The 14,826-nt window shown below is 34.5% G+C and overlaps 1 protein-coding gene across 3 annotated transcripts in view; it reads left to right on the forward strand.

Moving 5' to 3' along the window:
- The window catches only part of CUL5 (cullin 5), a 117,166-nt gene that overhangs the window by 73,987 nt on the left and 28,353 nt on the right, over positions 1-14,826 (forward strand). For all 3 annotated transcript variants that reach the window (XM_082476867.1, XM_082476865.1, XM_082476866.1), the window contains 4 exons: positions 2,311-2,404; positions 3,802-3,932; positions 4,186-4,293; positions 7,235-7,299. In XM_082476867.1, the coding sequence (XP_082332993.1) occupies positions 2,311-2,404; positions 3,802-3,932; positions 4,186-4,293; positions 7,235-7,299 (398 nt within the window). The remainder of the gene's footprint in view (positions 1-2,310; positions 2,405-3,801; positions 3,933-4,185; positions 4,294-7,234; positions 7,300-14,826) is intronic.

Consider the following 14,826-nt stretch of genomic DNA (forward strand, 5'->3'; position numbering starts at 1 on the left):
TCTCTAAGCTTGTTTCCTCATATGTTAAATATCTGCTTCATAAGGTTTTCATGAGTTAAATGACATATGGGTTAATCAGATAATGTATGTAAAGCATTTAGCACGATGCTTCCTACAGAGTAGGTGCTCATTAAAAGATATTTGTTATTATAATAATTTGTTTAACCTTTCAAGCTAGAAAGTGCTTCAGTAACCTTTATATCCGTAACTCCTTTCATCTAAGCAGTTACCAAATTCTGCTCAGTTTACTTCAACTATCTTGTCAATTTAGCCTCTCGTTTATGTTATGTTATGTTATTTTTTTGGTCGCACCACGTGGCTTGCAGGATCTTGGTTCTCTGACCAGGGATTGAACCGAGACCCATGGCAGTGAGAGCCCGAGTCCTAACCACTGGACATCTAGCCTCCCTAGTCTCTCCTTTAAATCCTCATTGTAACCCACAATAAGAAATACATTTTTTATTGTGACTTAGTATATGCTTTGTTTATTTGCTCATAGCTGAAACAATGTTATGAAATAATATTCGTTGTTTTTATATGTGATGCACTCTGATTTTTTTTTTGTTCTGTTCTATATTAAAAAAAAAAAAAGCTGGTCACAGCCATTAAAACATTTCACAACAGTATGAAACACAAGACACACGATTTTTGGAGTCTGCAAAATTTGGAGTACTCCTGAACTAGATTATGTTCAAGTGTAAATTTTCAGTGAAACAGAAAACAGAGATTATTTTAGAAAACAGAAAATAGAGCTTATTTTAGAAAACAGAGCTTAATCTGATTGCATTTTCTCTTTTTTCTTCATTAGTTGTATATAGTTAGATTTACCTATTCTCTGTCAAAGGTGGGAGTGTTCCATTGTGCATATTCCAGAGCTGGTATAGAATGAGATTACTCAGTAATTGGGGCAGAGCTTCCCACCTTGGCAGAAATTTCTCAACCACTTCATATGTATGTTGTTTTTCTTAGGGCAGAAATTGACGTACATGGACTTTAAAGTCATTAGTGTAATTCTCAAAGAGGGAGGGACCTGAAAAAAACCCTTTTATTATGGAAAATTTTTTAACATTTTAATAAGTGGAAACAGTGATATAATGAATCTCCATTACCTAAATTTAACTTCAGTAATTTAACAACATTATGTCAATTCCAAGAGGAATTTTTAGCAAAGAACTTTTAAGGCACACACAATTCCCTTCCTTAATACAGACAGATGATCTGTTTTTCAGAAGAGAGATATCAGCCTTAGTGTACCTTGTGTTAGTAATCACAACCTGTTCATTTTGATACCTGCAAGGAGAGTAAATATATGACACGAAGGAGCAGTGATGGAATGGAGCCAGCCAGAACATTAGACCCTGACCATCTTACTTGGAATCTTTCAACAGCCATGTTTGCCATTCTCCCTACCACCACTCAGTACCACCTACCTTGCTGACGTTAGACTGTCCTTTTAAAAATGACTTGGTGGGGGAATAGAAGCTCATTACATTTATCTTCTGCTTAAAACCTTCCCTACCTATAGAGTAAAATCCCAAACCATAGATTTTCATTCATAATCTGGCTCCAGTCTACCTTTCTAGCTTTCTCTCCCACTGTCTCTTCATATTCAGCTTCTTTTTCTTAGAATACCCAATCCATTTCAAGATTTGTAGTTACTTTTCAAGATCCAATTTAGATTTCATCTTGTGGATGAGACCTTTTTAACTACCCAGAAAAAAATAGTAGTTCCTTGGTTTGTTTCTGTTTGTGTGTGTGTGTGTTTTGCCACTTAACTGAGTTGTATTTTTAAAGTTTGCTTCCCTCCCCACCCTCAATAAGACAGTGATCTTCTCCAAAGCAGAGGTTATAGCTTATTCTTCTTTGTATCCTAACACTTCTTTGGTGCTCACAGCAATGAAACCTACTATGTGTTGAGTGGATGTTCATACTTCTAGCATTTTAGAATCTAATTCCAACACAGGTTCTCTCCAGATAAGAGTTCATTGAAGTTTAGTTTTTCAGTTTGTTTTGTACATTAAAAAGTTTTTTTTCCTCCCCTTGTTGGGGACTTTCATTAAAATTTCTAAAGAGAACCTAAGTTCTATAGCCTTTTCCTTAGGGGGAAGTATGCTTTGGTAAACTAAAATAAGAGTATCCATCTTCAACAATCCTCTAGTAAAGGTAAGTAAAATCTACTTTCAGTATTCTTAGTTGTTTGCTGTTGTTGAACATTGTGGTTTTATGGAACTATGAAGCAAAATGGAGTGGAATAGATTTGTGCCTTATTTGTGCTTATAATAGCCTTGACCAATTTTTGATGTATTTCAGCTCATGGAATGCTGTGTAAATGCCCTGGTGACATCCTTTAAAGAGACTATCTTAGCAGAGTGCCAAGGCATGATCAAGCGAAATGAAACTGAAAGTAGGTAAAACATCACATAAAGTTCTCATACTCTTTTAAGAGGATATCTTTGAAGCACATCACTTTTAATAAATTGCTGTTAGATCATTCTTTTATACATAGGTATTTTTGTTATGGCAAACTGCGTAAAGAAAATGATAAAAATATTTAGCATATTTAGAAACACTGTAAAGAAAATCTTTTTTATAAACTTATGTTTTAAGCATTTCTCCCCCTTAGGTATCAGTATGTTTGTGTGTGCTCACATGCGAATTTCAATTTGTTCTCAAAAGTAGGATGCTGCTTTTAAAGGCTAATTTAAATGGTAAACATATGGTAAAGGATAGAACTAGGTATTTTGACTTTTGTGTGGAACCTTGTGGCAAATATTTTTAAAAAGTAATAAAACACTCTATGTTGGTAGTCTTCATCCCTCTCCCCCCAAATATCTTATAATTTAAGATTTCTGAAGTGTATTTTTTATTACTTAAATGTTATTTTTTTATTACTTAAATATGATAAAGTTCTGTTTTGGGAGGTAGCAAGTACATTAATACCAAAAAGAATACAGTAAAAATTACCCATATTCTTACTACTCAGAGACAACCACTTTTAACATTTTGATGTATTACTCTCTAGATTTCATTGCATAAAATTGCAAGGTCCTATTTAATCTCTAGTTGTCTTTCAAGTATGTATTTCAGTTCACTTAAGTCTATACACTCTTCAGAAGTATTTTGGAGTAAAAGCAAGTTTCTCATTTGGCATAAACGAAATATTTGAATTTCTGTATGCCAAACTAAGTAGAGTTAATGTCTGATCCAAGGTGGACTCCCTTCAAAAGGATTTATCTAGTGGTAACCATTCTGTGAGGTAAGATTATTGTGAAGGTCAATTAAATGGGATAATAGGAGAAAGTGCTTTTTGTAAACTGAAAAATTCTTTATGAATACAGTTTTATATTACCTTGTTACTCTGGACAATCTGAGGACATTATTTTACCCCTTAGTGATGTGACTGTGTATTGTGTGTTTAATATTGCATCTACTTTACGAAATGTAACTAATTTTCTGTGTAAACTTTTGTATTTCTTAGAATAAATATATTCTATTGCATTGAAGGTCAAATGACTCACCTTTTAAGAGGAGTTGGGTTTTGCAGTGTGTGATCACTTTAATTAGAGTTTCTTTTAAAAATAATATTTGTCAGACTGAGATTGTAGATCAGGAAGTTATAGTACTTACTATAACAACTCCTAAACTAATTGCACCCACAGAATACTAGTAAAGCTATCAACTTCCAGCTAATATTTCCCCACACTCTTATTATCATAGGCATTCTAGATCCATGATACAAATCAAAGAGAAAGTCTGTTCTGATGGATGAAATGATTACATGGGTGTGTTCTGTCATTTCAGAATTACATTTGATGTTTTCATTAATGGACAAAGTTCCTAATGGGATAGAGCCAATGTTGAAAGACTTGGAGGAACATATCATCAGTGCAGGCCTGGCAGATATGGTAGCAGCTGCTGAAACTATTACTACTGTAAGTTCTCCTCAATGACAATGATAGATATATATCAAAGTTATTTTGTAAATGCAGGATAGGGTATTTAAAATTGGGTATTTTAAACTGATGGCAAAACAGTAATGTTGGAACACCTTTCTTAATAAAAAAATATTTCAGAAAAGTTCCCAAATTTTAAAACTATAGTGTGTTATAAAAATTATGTTTATATTTTCTCATTTTTTGTATTTTTTTTTTAAACTCAACTTAATATAAAACACTTTATTTTTAGGACTCTGAGAAATATGTTGAGCAGTTACTTACACTGTTTAATAGATTTAGTAGACTTGTCAAAGAAGCTTTTCAAGATGATCCACGATTTCTTACTGCAAGAGACAAGGTATATATTCCTGTATGTTAACACTGTTGTCATAATTTAATTTTAATAAGAAACTTGCATCATTATGCTATTAAATTACAAACTAAAAAACCTAGCAACTCTGATTTTTCATCAGTGGAGGGCAACCATATTATATTTGGTTTCTTCTATGCTTTTGTAAGCATTGGGTATGCTTGTGAACCAGAATTTAGCTAGAAAGTTGCTCTCTTAATTTTTCAAGAATGTTTTCCTGTTTTTGAATATTATTGATTATTGAATTCTTATTCATCCTTCCTTTAAGACTCAGCTCAAAGTATACTTCTCCTGGAATTTCCTTGATACTCTGCCTCCCCCCACATCCTATCCCAAGCAGAGTTGATTTCTCTGTCCTGTTTCCTTTCATAGGGCTCTTGTGAGAGTTATATCACATTTATCCTTGCTTTCCATACCTTCTTTCCCATCATTATAGTCTAGGATAAAGATAATGAAACAGTATTATCCTTAGAGTCGTTATCTTTTTATTTTTTATTTTAATTTTTAAAAAATAAATTTATTTATTTATTTTATTATTTATTTATTTATTTAATTTTGGCTGCATTGGGTCTTCATTGCTGCACGTGGGCTTTCTCTAGTTGCGGTGAGCGGGGGCTACTCTTCGTTGTGGTGCGCCGGCTTCTCCTTGAGGTGGCTTCTCTTGTTGCGGAGCATGGGCTCTAGGCGTGCGGGCTTCAGTAGTTGTGGCGTGAGGGCTCAGTAGTTGTGTGGCTCACGGGCTGTAGAGCACAGGTTCAGTAGTTGTGGTGCACGGGCTTAGTTGCTCCACGGCATGTGGGATCTTCCCAGAGCAGGGCTCGAACCCGTGTCCCCTGCATTGGCAGGCGGATTCTTAACCACTTCACCACCAGGGAAGCCCCGTATCTTTTTTAATATCGTAAACCTATCACTAGAATTACCATTAGTTTTTCCCCCTCTTCAACTACCTTTCCTTACTTCCCAAGTGAAATTATTTTCTAGACTCTAAAAACACAATGAACTTTCTCCAGTAGCATTTTTTTAAAATTACTGTCTGTCTACCTTTAGATAAATAAATGGATAGAAAGAAAGGTAGGTAGGTAAGGTACATAGGTAGATAAAGTAGGAAAAGGGTTAAGGGAGTATGGAGGTAATGAGGTCATTTGAAATATTAAAGTGAGTGGCCTGCAAAGGCTTTATATGAGGTGACATTCAAATCAAGATTGAAGTTGATAAGGAATAAGTCATGTGGTTCTCTGAGGGAATAATACTCTAGCCTGAGGGGAGAGCAAATGCAAAGGCTCTAAGGCAGGATTATACCTGTCATGTTCCAGAACCAGAGAAGAAAGAGATCATTGTGGCCAGAGTGGATTGAGTGAGGGGGAGAATAGTAGGAAATCAGAGGTAAGTAGTCCGAGATAACAGGAGGCCGGATCATGTTAAGACTGAGCCATGGTAAGGAGTTTCATTTCTACTCTGAGTAGGATAGAAAGTCATAGAAAGATCTTGAATCAAATGACAGGATCTGACTTAACATTTTATCAGGATCACCTGCCTGCTGCAAAAAGAATAGACTGAAGGGGGCAAGAGAGGAAGCAAGGAAATGGGTTAAGAATCTATTTAAGTAATTCAGTTAAGTAATTATGGAAGCTCTGCTCAGAACGATAGTAGGTGGAGGTAGTCAAAAGTGGTTGGATTTTGATTATATTGTAAAAATAGGCTATACAGGACTTGCTAATGGAATCAGATGTGGAATGTGATAGAAAGATCAGTCAAGGATGACACTCAGATTTTTGTTCTGATCAATTAGAAGTATATGCTTGCTGAGATGAGGGAAGATGAAGACTTTGGGAGAAGCAGGTTTTGGGGAGATGGTTGAAGAGAGATTAGGAACTCAGTTCTGAACAAGTTAACTTTGAAATGCTTATTAAACATCCATATGGCAACATCAAATCTGGAGCTTAAGGGAGGGGACGGGCCTGCAAAAATAAATCTGGGAGCTTCAGCATATAGATGGTTTTTAAAGCACTGACAGTGGCTATGATCTCCAAAGTAAGAGTGAAGATAGCAAAGAGAAGAGATCCAAGGACTGGTCTGGGGCATTTAAAAGTTAGTTATCAGAACGATGAGGAACCAGCCATCTTTCCTGAGGAGAGAGGAGAATGAGTGGAATGACCAGGAGAGTGCTGTGCTAGAAAACAAGTGGAAAAAGCACTTTGCAGGAGGAGGGCATGATCTGCTGCTTTAAAATGCTGCTGATAGGTCAGATAAGATGGGGATTAACCATTGTCTTCAGCAACATGGAGGTTGTGAGTGACTTTGACAAGAATGATTTGTTGGAGTAGTAGTGTGAAAGCCTGTTTAGAACAGTTTCAAATAAGAATGGTAGTAGAGAAATTAGCGACAGTGAGTTAGATAATTCTTCTAGGAGTTTAGCTTAAAGAGAGAGAAATATGGGGCAGTAGCTGAAGGTGGACAAAGCCAAAAGAGAATTTTTAAGATTTAAAGAATAATATGTATGCATATTGAGGCTGTAGAAATAATGGAGGGGGGGGGGAAATTGATGATACAGGAGAAAAAAGGAGGGAATTCTGATTACTTCGATTTTCTCAATGAAATAGGAAACCACATCATCAGCTGAGAGTATGCATGGGAGAGGAAATATTGGAGGTTTGAAAAGAAAGGAGGTGGTATGAAAATGTTTTCTAGGAGAATGTGTGGACAAGAGAAAATGTTATGGTTGTCGGGCAGCGTTAAGACCTCACTTGAGAATAATGATAATCATAACATGAGAAAGAGCATGTTGAAATCATTGACTTGAAAAATTCTGTCAGGCCAGATACATCATTAAAAATAAAAACTAATTTGTATTTTATGTATTTTTAGAATTATAATTAACTATTTTAAGTATTAAAAATAATGTTCGTATCTTATTTTATATTATTTTCAGGCATATAAAGCAGTTGTTAATGATGCTACCATATTTAAACTTGAATTACCTTTGAAGCAGAAAGGGTAAGTTTTTTAAATCATATGTTTAAAATGCTTACATTAAAATTCTTAAATTTTTTGGAGTGTATTATATGTTATTAGATATGCAAAGTGCCCTGTTTCCCTAATCCTATCAGGTTTGTTTTTCATTTTTTTAACTTTTATGATTTTTGCTGCCTTTGATTATTAAAAATTCTGTCTTGATTTTAAATTTTATATTATCTCCTCTTATGAGCAAAGAATGTTGACCTTATTTTTTTCAGTAAAAAAACGTTTTGTTCTTAATCTTTTTGAATCTCTACTTGTTTTTCCCTCCTTGTTATTCACCAGTTATTTTATAACCTACAAAAGCATTAAATATGACTCTATTCACCGTAATGATTTTAAGGGAAATCAATTTCAATGTAAATTTTTATGTGTTTATTTTTTTAGTTGATCTCTCATTGGTGAGATCTCATCTCAAGTAAGATGGATTTATTTGTGCTACTACTATTACAGAAAATCTGAAAATGAAAAGTTAATGAAATATTAATCTGAGTTAGTTATAGTATCTTCAGAGTTGTACTAAGTAGTGCTAAAGGTTAATTGGAAAAATCTTCTTTCTTAATTTTAAATAAATTTTATACACAATGCTAAAATATTCGAAAATAGCATTTCTCAAGAAGGAAAAGTAATTGTTCAGGGCTTTGTTGTTGTTTTTTTTTTTTAATCATTTTCATTTTGTATTTTTTTGAACCGTGTAAGTTATTTGAGTGCCGTCACAGTGGAAGACACTTGGGTCATACAGTTTTATTGGCATTGTTTAGAAGGGCATTTATTGTGTTCTCTTTATAAATATGAAACATATAACACTACATCTTGGAGATCTCTTCATATGAATACATAAAGGTCTTACTTATTCTCCTCTACTCCCAGCATTTTTTAATGAAAATTTTCAAACTGAAGAGTAAAGTCACTCTGTTGCTTTATTTATATGTATATGTATCTTTATATGTATATGTATATGTATATTTATATGTATCTCCCTATACATCCATCAGTCAACTTTTAAATGCATTTCAAAAGAAGTTGCAAGAATCAGTAAACTTTGCTCCCTAAACACTTTAGCATGCAGTCGTTAATTGAATTTTGTGTTTGTTTTGAGATAAAATTTACCTACAGTCATATCCATAAATCTTAGGTGTATAATTTTGTGAGATTTGACAAATGCCTACATCCCTATTAAGATACACAATATCTTCATCATCCTTGAGAATTTAATTACCTCATGTCTATTTCCAATCAGTCCCACCTCCTTCCAGAAGGCAACTATTGTTCTGATTATTTCAACATAGGTTAGTTTTGCCTGATCTAGGACTGCATATAAATGGAATTCATACAATATGTACTTTTTGTGTATAGCTTTTTTCAACTCAGCATAGTGTTTTTAAGATTTATCCATGTTTTTTGTATCACAGTGGTTTGCTTTCCAAAGTGGTTGTACTGTTTTACACTCCCACCAGCAAAGTATGAGAATACCACTTAATCCTTGTTCTTGCCAGTGTTTAGTGTTGTCATTTTAATTTTAGTCATTCTGGATGTATGTAGTATTATCTCAGTATAGTTTTGATTCCCATTTCCCTCATGTCTATTAATATTGAACACTTTTTTGGTATTTTTGGTACTCTTATATTTTTCTTTAAACAGTGTTCAGATTTTTTGCCTGTTTTTTTTCTATTGGGTTGTTCCTTTTTATTAGTGAGCTGTGAGTTCTTATATATTCTGTATGTAGGTCCTTTGTAAGATATATGCTTTTCTTTTGTGGGTTTTGCTTTCTATGTTTTGTCTAGGAAACCTTTGTCTACCTCTGACACTAGGACAAGAAGATAACCTTCTGTTTTCTTCTAGAAGCTTTATAATTTTTAGCTTTCATATTTACATTTAAGAGCCACCTTAAATTGATATTTGCATATAGTGTAAGTTAGGGATTAAATTTCATTTTTTTCTTTTCTGTATGGATAGCAAGTGGTTTCATCACCATTTGTTGGAAATACTTCCCATTCCCCACTGGGCTGCTTTGGTGTCTTTTGTGAAAAATCAAGTGACTTAAAAATATGTATGTTTTTCTGGACTTTCTATTCTATTCCATTGAATTAAATGGGTATCCTTTGGCCGTTACAAACAGCCATGATTAATATAGTTCTGCAGTAAGTCTTTAAGTCAGCTGGTATAACTTTGTTCTTTTTTTCCCTTGAGTGCTTTTGATATTCTGGTATTTTACTAGTATATAAAAATATGGTTGATTTTTGTATATTGATCTTACCCCCTGTTACCTTGTTAAAGTTATTAGTTCTAGTAGTTCTTTTTTAGATTTCTTAAGATTTTCTATGTAAAAAATCATGTAATCTTTGAATAAGGCAGCTTTATTTCTTCCTTTCTCATCTTTATACCAGTTATTTCTTTTTCTGGATTGATGCACTGGCTAGGATCATAAGTACAGTGTTGAACAGAAGTGAGAGTGGGCATCCTTGCCTTTTTTGGCAAGCTTAGGGGAAAAGCCTTAATATTTTGTCATTAAGTACAAAGTTAGGTGAGGGTTTTTCATAGATGCCTTTAATTGGGTTGTTTTTTATTCCTAATTTGCTGAAAGTTTGATAATGAATGGGTGTTGACTTACTAAATGCTTTTTCTGTGTTGAAATGACCAGAAGGTTTTTCTTCCTTATTCTTTTGATGTGGTGAAATACATTGATTTGGGGGAGGGGAGTGGGGAGATAGAAGAGAGATTTATTTAAAGGAATTGGCTTATGTAATTGTGGGGGCTGGCAAATCCAAAGTTTGTAGGGCAGGCTAGCAGCCTGGAAATTCTTGGGCAAGAATTGATTATACATCTTTGGGCAGAATTTCTTCTCAGAAAGAAACCTGAGGGAAACCTCAGTTCTGCTTTTTAGTTTTTATTTTATATTGGAGTATAGTTGATTTACAACGTTGTGTTAGTTTCAGGTGTACAGCAAAGTGATTAAGTTATACATATACATATATCCATTCTTTTTCAGACTTTTTTCCCATTTAGGTTATTACAGAATATTGAGTAGAGTTCCCTGTGCTGTAGAGTTGGTCTTTGTTGATGATTTTTTTTATATATGGTAGTGTGTATATGTTGATCCCAAACACCTGATTTATCCCCCCCTACACACACGTTTCCCCGTTCATAACCATAAGTTTATTTTTGAAGTCTGTGAGTCTCTTTGTTTTGTAAATGTTTGTTTAATTTTTTTTAGATTTCACATATAAGTGATATCATATAATATTTGTCTGACTTACTTCACTTAATATAATTTCTAGGTCCATCCATGTTGCTGCAAATGGCATTATTTCATTCTTTTTTGTGGTTGAGTAATATTCCATTGTATATATGTACCACATATTCTTTATCCATTCCCCTTTTGATGGACATTTAGGTTTCTTCCATGTCCTGGCTATTGTAAATAGTGCTGCAATTAACATAGGGGTGCATGTATCTTTTCAAATTATAGTTTTCTCTGGACATATGCCCAGGAGTGGGATTGCTGGGTCATGTGGTAGCTCTATTTTTAGTTTTTTAAGGAACCTCCATACTGTTCTCCATAGTGGTTGTATCAATTTACATTCCCACCAACAGTGCAAGAGGGTTCCCTTTTCTCCACACCCTCTCCAGTATTTATTGTTTGTAGACTTTTTGATGATGGCCATTCTGACTGGTATATTGTATTTTTGTATTTGTATTTTGTATTTTTGTATTGTAGACTTTTGGATGATGACCATTCTAACTGGTGGTGACATTGTATTTTTGATTTGCATTTCTCTAATAATTAGTGATGTTGAGCATTTTTTCATGTGTTTTTGGCCATCTATATGTCTTTTTTGGAGAAATGTCTAGTTAGATCTTCTGCCCATTCTTTGATTGGGTTGTTTGGGTTTTTTTTGATATTGAGCTTCCTGAGCTGTTTGTATATTTTAGAGATTAATCCCTTGTCAAGTCACTTCATTTGCAAATATTTTCTCCCATTCTGTGGATTGTCTTTTCATTTTGTTTATGATTTCCTTTGCTATGCAAAAGTTTTTAAGTTTAATTAGGTCCCATTTGTTTATTTTTGTTTTTATTTTCATTACTCTACAAGGTAGATCCAAAAAAGATACTGCTGCAATTTATGTCAAACAGTGTTCTGCCTATGTTTTCCTCTAAGAGTTTTATAGTGTCCAGTCTTACATTTAGGTCTTTAATCCATTTGGAGTTTATTTTTGTGTATGATGTTAGAGAGTGTTCTAATTTCATTTTTTTACATGTAGCTGTCCAGTTTTCCCAGCACCATTTATTGAAGAGACTGTCTTTCCTCCATGGTATATTCTTGCCTCCTTTGTCATGGATTAATTGACCATAGGTGCATGGGTTTATTTCTGGGCTTTCTATCCTGCTCAATGGATCTATATTTCTGTTTTTGTGCCAGTACCAGACTGTTTTGATGACTGTAGCTTTGTAATATAGTCTGAAGTCAGGGAACCTGATTCCTTCAGCTCCATTTTTCTTCTTCAGGATACATAGGTTTTTTTAAGAAAACATTTAACCAAGGTTGAATTCTTGGGATAAATTCTACTTGGTCGTGCTGTATTATTCTTTTTATATATTCCTGGATTTAATTTGCCAGTGTTTTGTTAAATATTTTTTGTCTATATTTGTGGATTTACCACTTTCTTTCTGGCCTTTGTGCCTTGTACAGTTTTCATTTTTTTGATATCTTTGTCCTTTTCTGGTTTCAGGATTATGCTGGCCTCAAAAAGTATGGAGAGTTATTCCCTCCTTTTGTATGTTTTAAAAGAATTAGTTTAATTGACATTACTTCTTCCTTAAATGTTTGGTAGAATTCATTAGTAAAACCGTTTGGGTCGGGAGTTTTCTCTGTGGGCAGATACTGATCACAAGTTTGATTCCTTTAATAGACACAGGCATTTCAAATTTTTAAATTTAATCTAGTTGTAGTTTTGGTTAAGTGGTGCTTTACAAGGAATCTTTTCTTCTCAGTTGTCAAAATAACGTACATATAGTTGTAAGTTTATTATCCTTTTCTCTTTGGAAATACATTAAAACTTTTTTTTCTGGAACCATTTGAGAGTAAGTTGCTCATTATTCCAAGTACACTAGTGTATATTTTCTACAAATATAATCACAATACAACTATCAAAGTCAGAAAATTGTCTTTGATGCATAATAACCATCTACTCCGCAGATCCCTTTAAATTTATTGACCATGTTGTATTTTTTATAGCAGAAGGATCCATTGCAGAATCATGTGTTGCATTTAGTTCTTTTTTTTTTTTTTTTTTTTTTGCATTTAGTTCTTATATTCCTTTTTCTTTGGTGTGGAACTATCTCTCCTTTGACTCTCATTACCTTGACATTTTGAAGATTACAGTCCAGTTATTTTGTAGGATGTCCCTTAGTGTGAGTTAATCTGATGTTTTTTATGATTAGATTCAGGTTTGCATCTTTGGCAGAAGTGAAAGTTTATTTTTCTCATTGAATCTTTTTTTTGGCTGCACTACATGGCTTGCTGGATCCTAGTTCTCCGACCAGGGATTGAACCTGGGCCCTCAGCAGTGAAAGTGTGGAGTCATAACCCCTGGACCACCAGGGACTTCCCTCATTGCATCTTATCTGAGGGAGGGTACATGATTTTGATTTATCCCAGTACTGATTTTGTTTAGGTTGATCACCTGATTAAGTTGGTGTATGCCAGACTTCTCCACTCAATTCTTTTTCTTTTTGTAATTAAGTATTTTTTGACAGGTACTTTAAAACTATGTAAAGATCCCATCATTGCTCATTAAATTTTCAATTCGTACATTGATTTATCATCTCAGTATGAACTCATAGTTTACTATTTTTATTCAATGGGTTATAATTTACTTTTTTTTTTGGTGGGGGGGTGTGGGTTGCTGTGCTGCATGGATTAGAGGATCTCAGTTCCCCGACCAGGGATTGAACCCGGGCCACAGCAGTGAAAGCACCAAATCCTAACCACTAGACCACCAGGGAACTCCCATAATTTACTTTTATTCTTTGTTTTGATTTTTAGATTATCCTAGATTTCACTAGTGGGAGCTGGTTTCTGGGTCCTTTTTACAGTAAATTCTTCTTTCTTTTTGGGATGTGAGGATTTACAGATTCATTTTGTACTTTCCCTTGCCTAGCCTCAGGGTCAGCCATTTTTTCACAAAGCTCTAGTTGCTTTTAGTGGACGTTGGTATTTAGTGGACAAAATCTGGTGCTAGGTGTATTCATTGCTATTGTGGTGTCACTGGTCGTAGAGCCTCTCAGTGGACAAACTAAAGGTACACATATGCATTTACAACTACAATACCTCGCCTTGTTTCTTTGTGAATGCATTCCTCACCCTGCTGAGGCTCTGACTCCCCAGACTGGGCCACCCCCTACATGAATGCCTTCCTCATCCAACTGGAGCCTTAATGCCTCCCATTGTGCCTTCTCCTTGCATGGGCACCCTCCTTACCTATTTGGTCTCTTCTCTCATACTCCATACCTGGCCACTCCTTCATGTTAGCACACCCCTTACCTGTTTGGTCTTTGATGCCTGGATGCTAGGGCTTTCTAGTGGCTTTGACACCCCATGCAAAGCTGCAACCCTGCAAGGATGGCTCTTTTACTCTGCTTGGGCTTTCATGTCCTTGGTTAAGTTTATTTCTAGGTATGTTTTTCTTTTGGATGTTATTATAAATGAAATTGTTTATATAATTTCCTTTTGGATTGTTCATTGCTGGCGTATGAAAACACAACTGATTCTTGTGTGTTGATCTTGTACCCTGCAACTTTGCTAATAAATTCAGTCATTGGCTCTAGTAGCTTTTCTGTGGATTCTTTAATACTTTGTATATAGAAGGTCATGACATCTGTGAATAGAGACACTTTTACTTCCTTCTTTGCAATTTGGATGTTTTTATTTTTCTTGCCTAATTGCTCTAACTAGAACTTCTAGCTCTAGATAGAACTTCTAGCACAGTGATGAACAGCAGTGGTGAATGTTGACATCCTTGTCTTGTTCCTGATTAGTATGTTAGCTGTAGTTTTTTTCATAGCTTTGTTATTCTTAATAGCAGCATGGTGTTATGTCTGGTACATATAGCATAGTTTATTTAATTGATCCTTTATTTCTACACTAAGTATTTTCTGATACTTTGCTATTACTAATAATAGTGCTCCAGTGAATAATATTGTACATTTGCCATTTTATATCTGTTTCTACAGTCTAAATTCCCAGAAGTGGGGATTACTTTCTCTTTATTTTTTTTATTCTAAGGTGACCAGGTCCTGTCTTTAGCTCCAGATTAAGTAGAAAATTTCTGTGGAATAAAATGAGTATTACTAGATGATTCAGGCAGTAGAACATGAGTGTTGTGGCTATTGGAGGTGGTAGAGGTAATGTTCTAGAAGAATAAAGCTGCTGGTATCATCCAGGTTATTTGGGAGACTCACTCCTGAGGAGGAATATAGTAGTTCATGGTGAGCCAGTGCTTCCAC

The sequence above is a fragment of the Balaenoptera physalus genome (genome assembly GCF_965194825.1).
Source record: "Balaenoptera physalus genome assembly, chromosome: 10".
NCBI classification, from domain to species: Eukaryota; Metazoa; Chordata; class Mammalia; order Artiodactyla; family Balaenopteridae; genus Balaenoptera; species Balaenoptera physalus.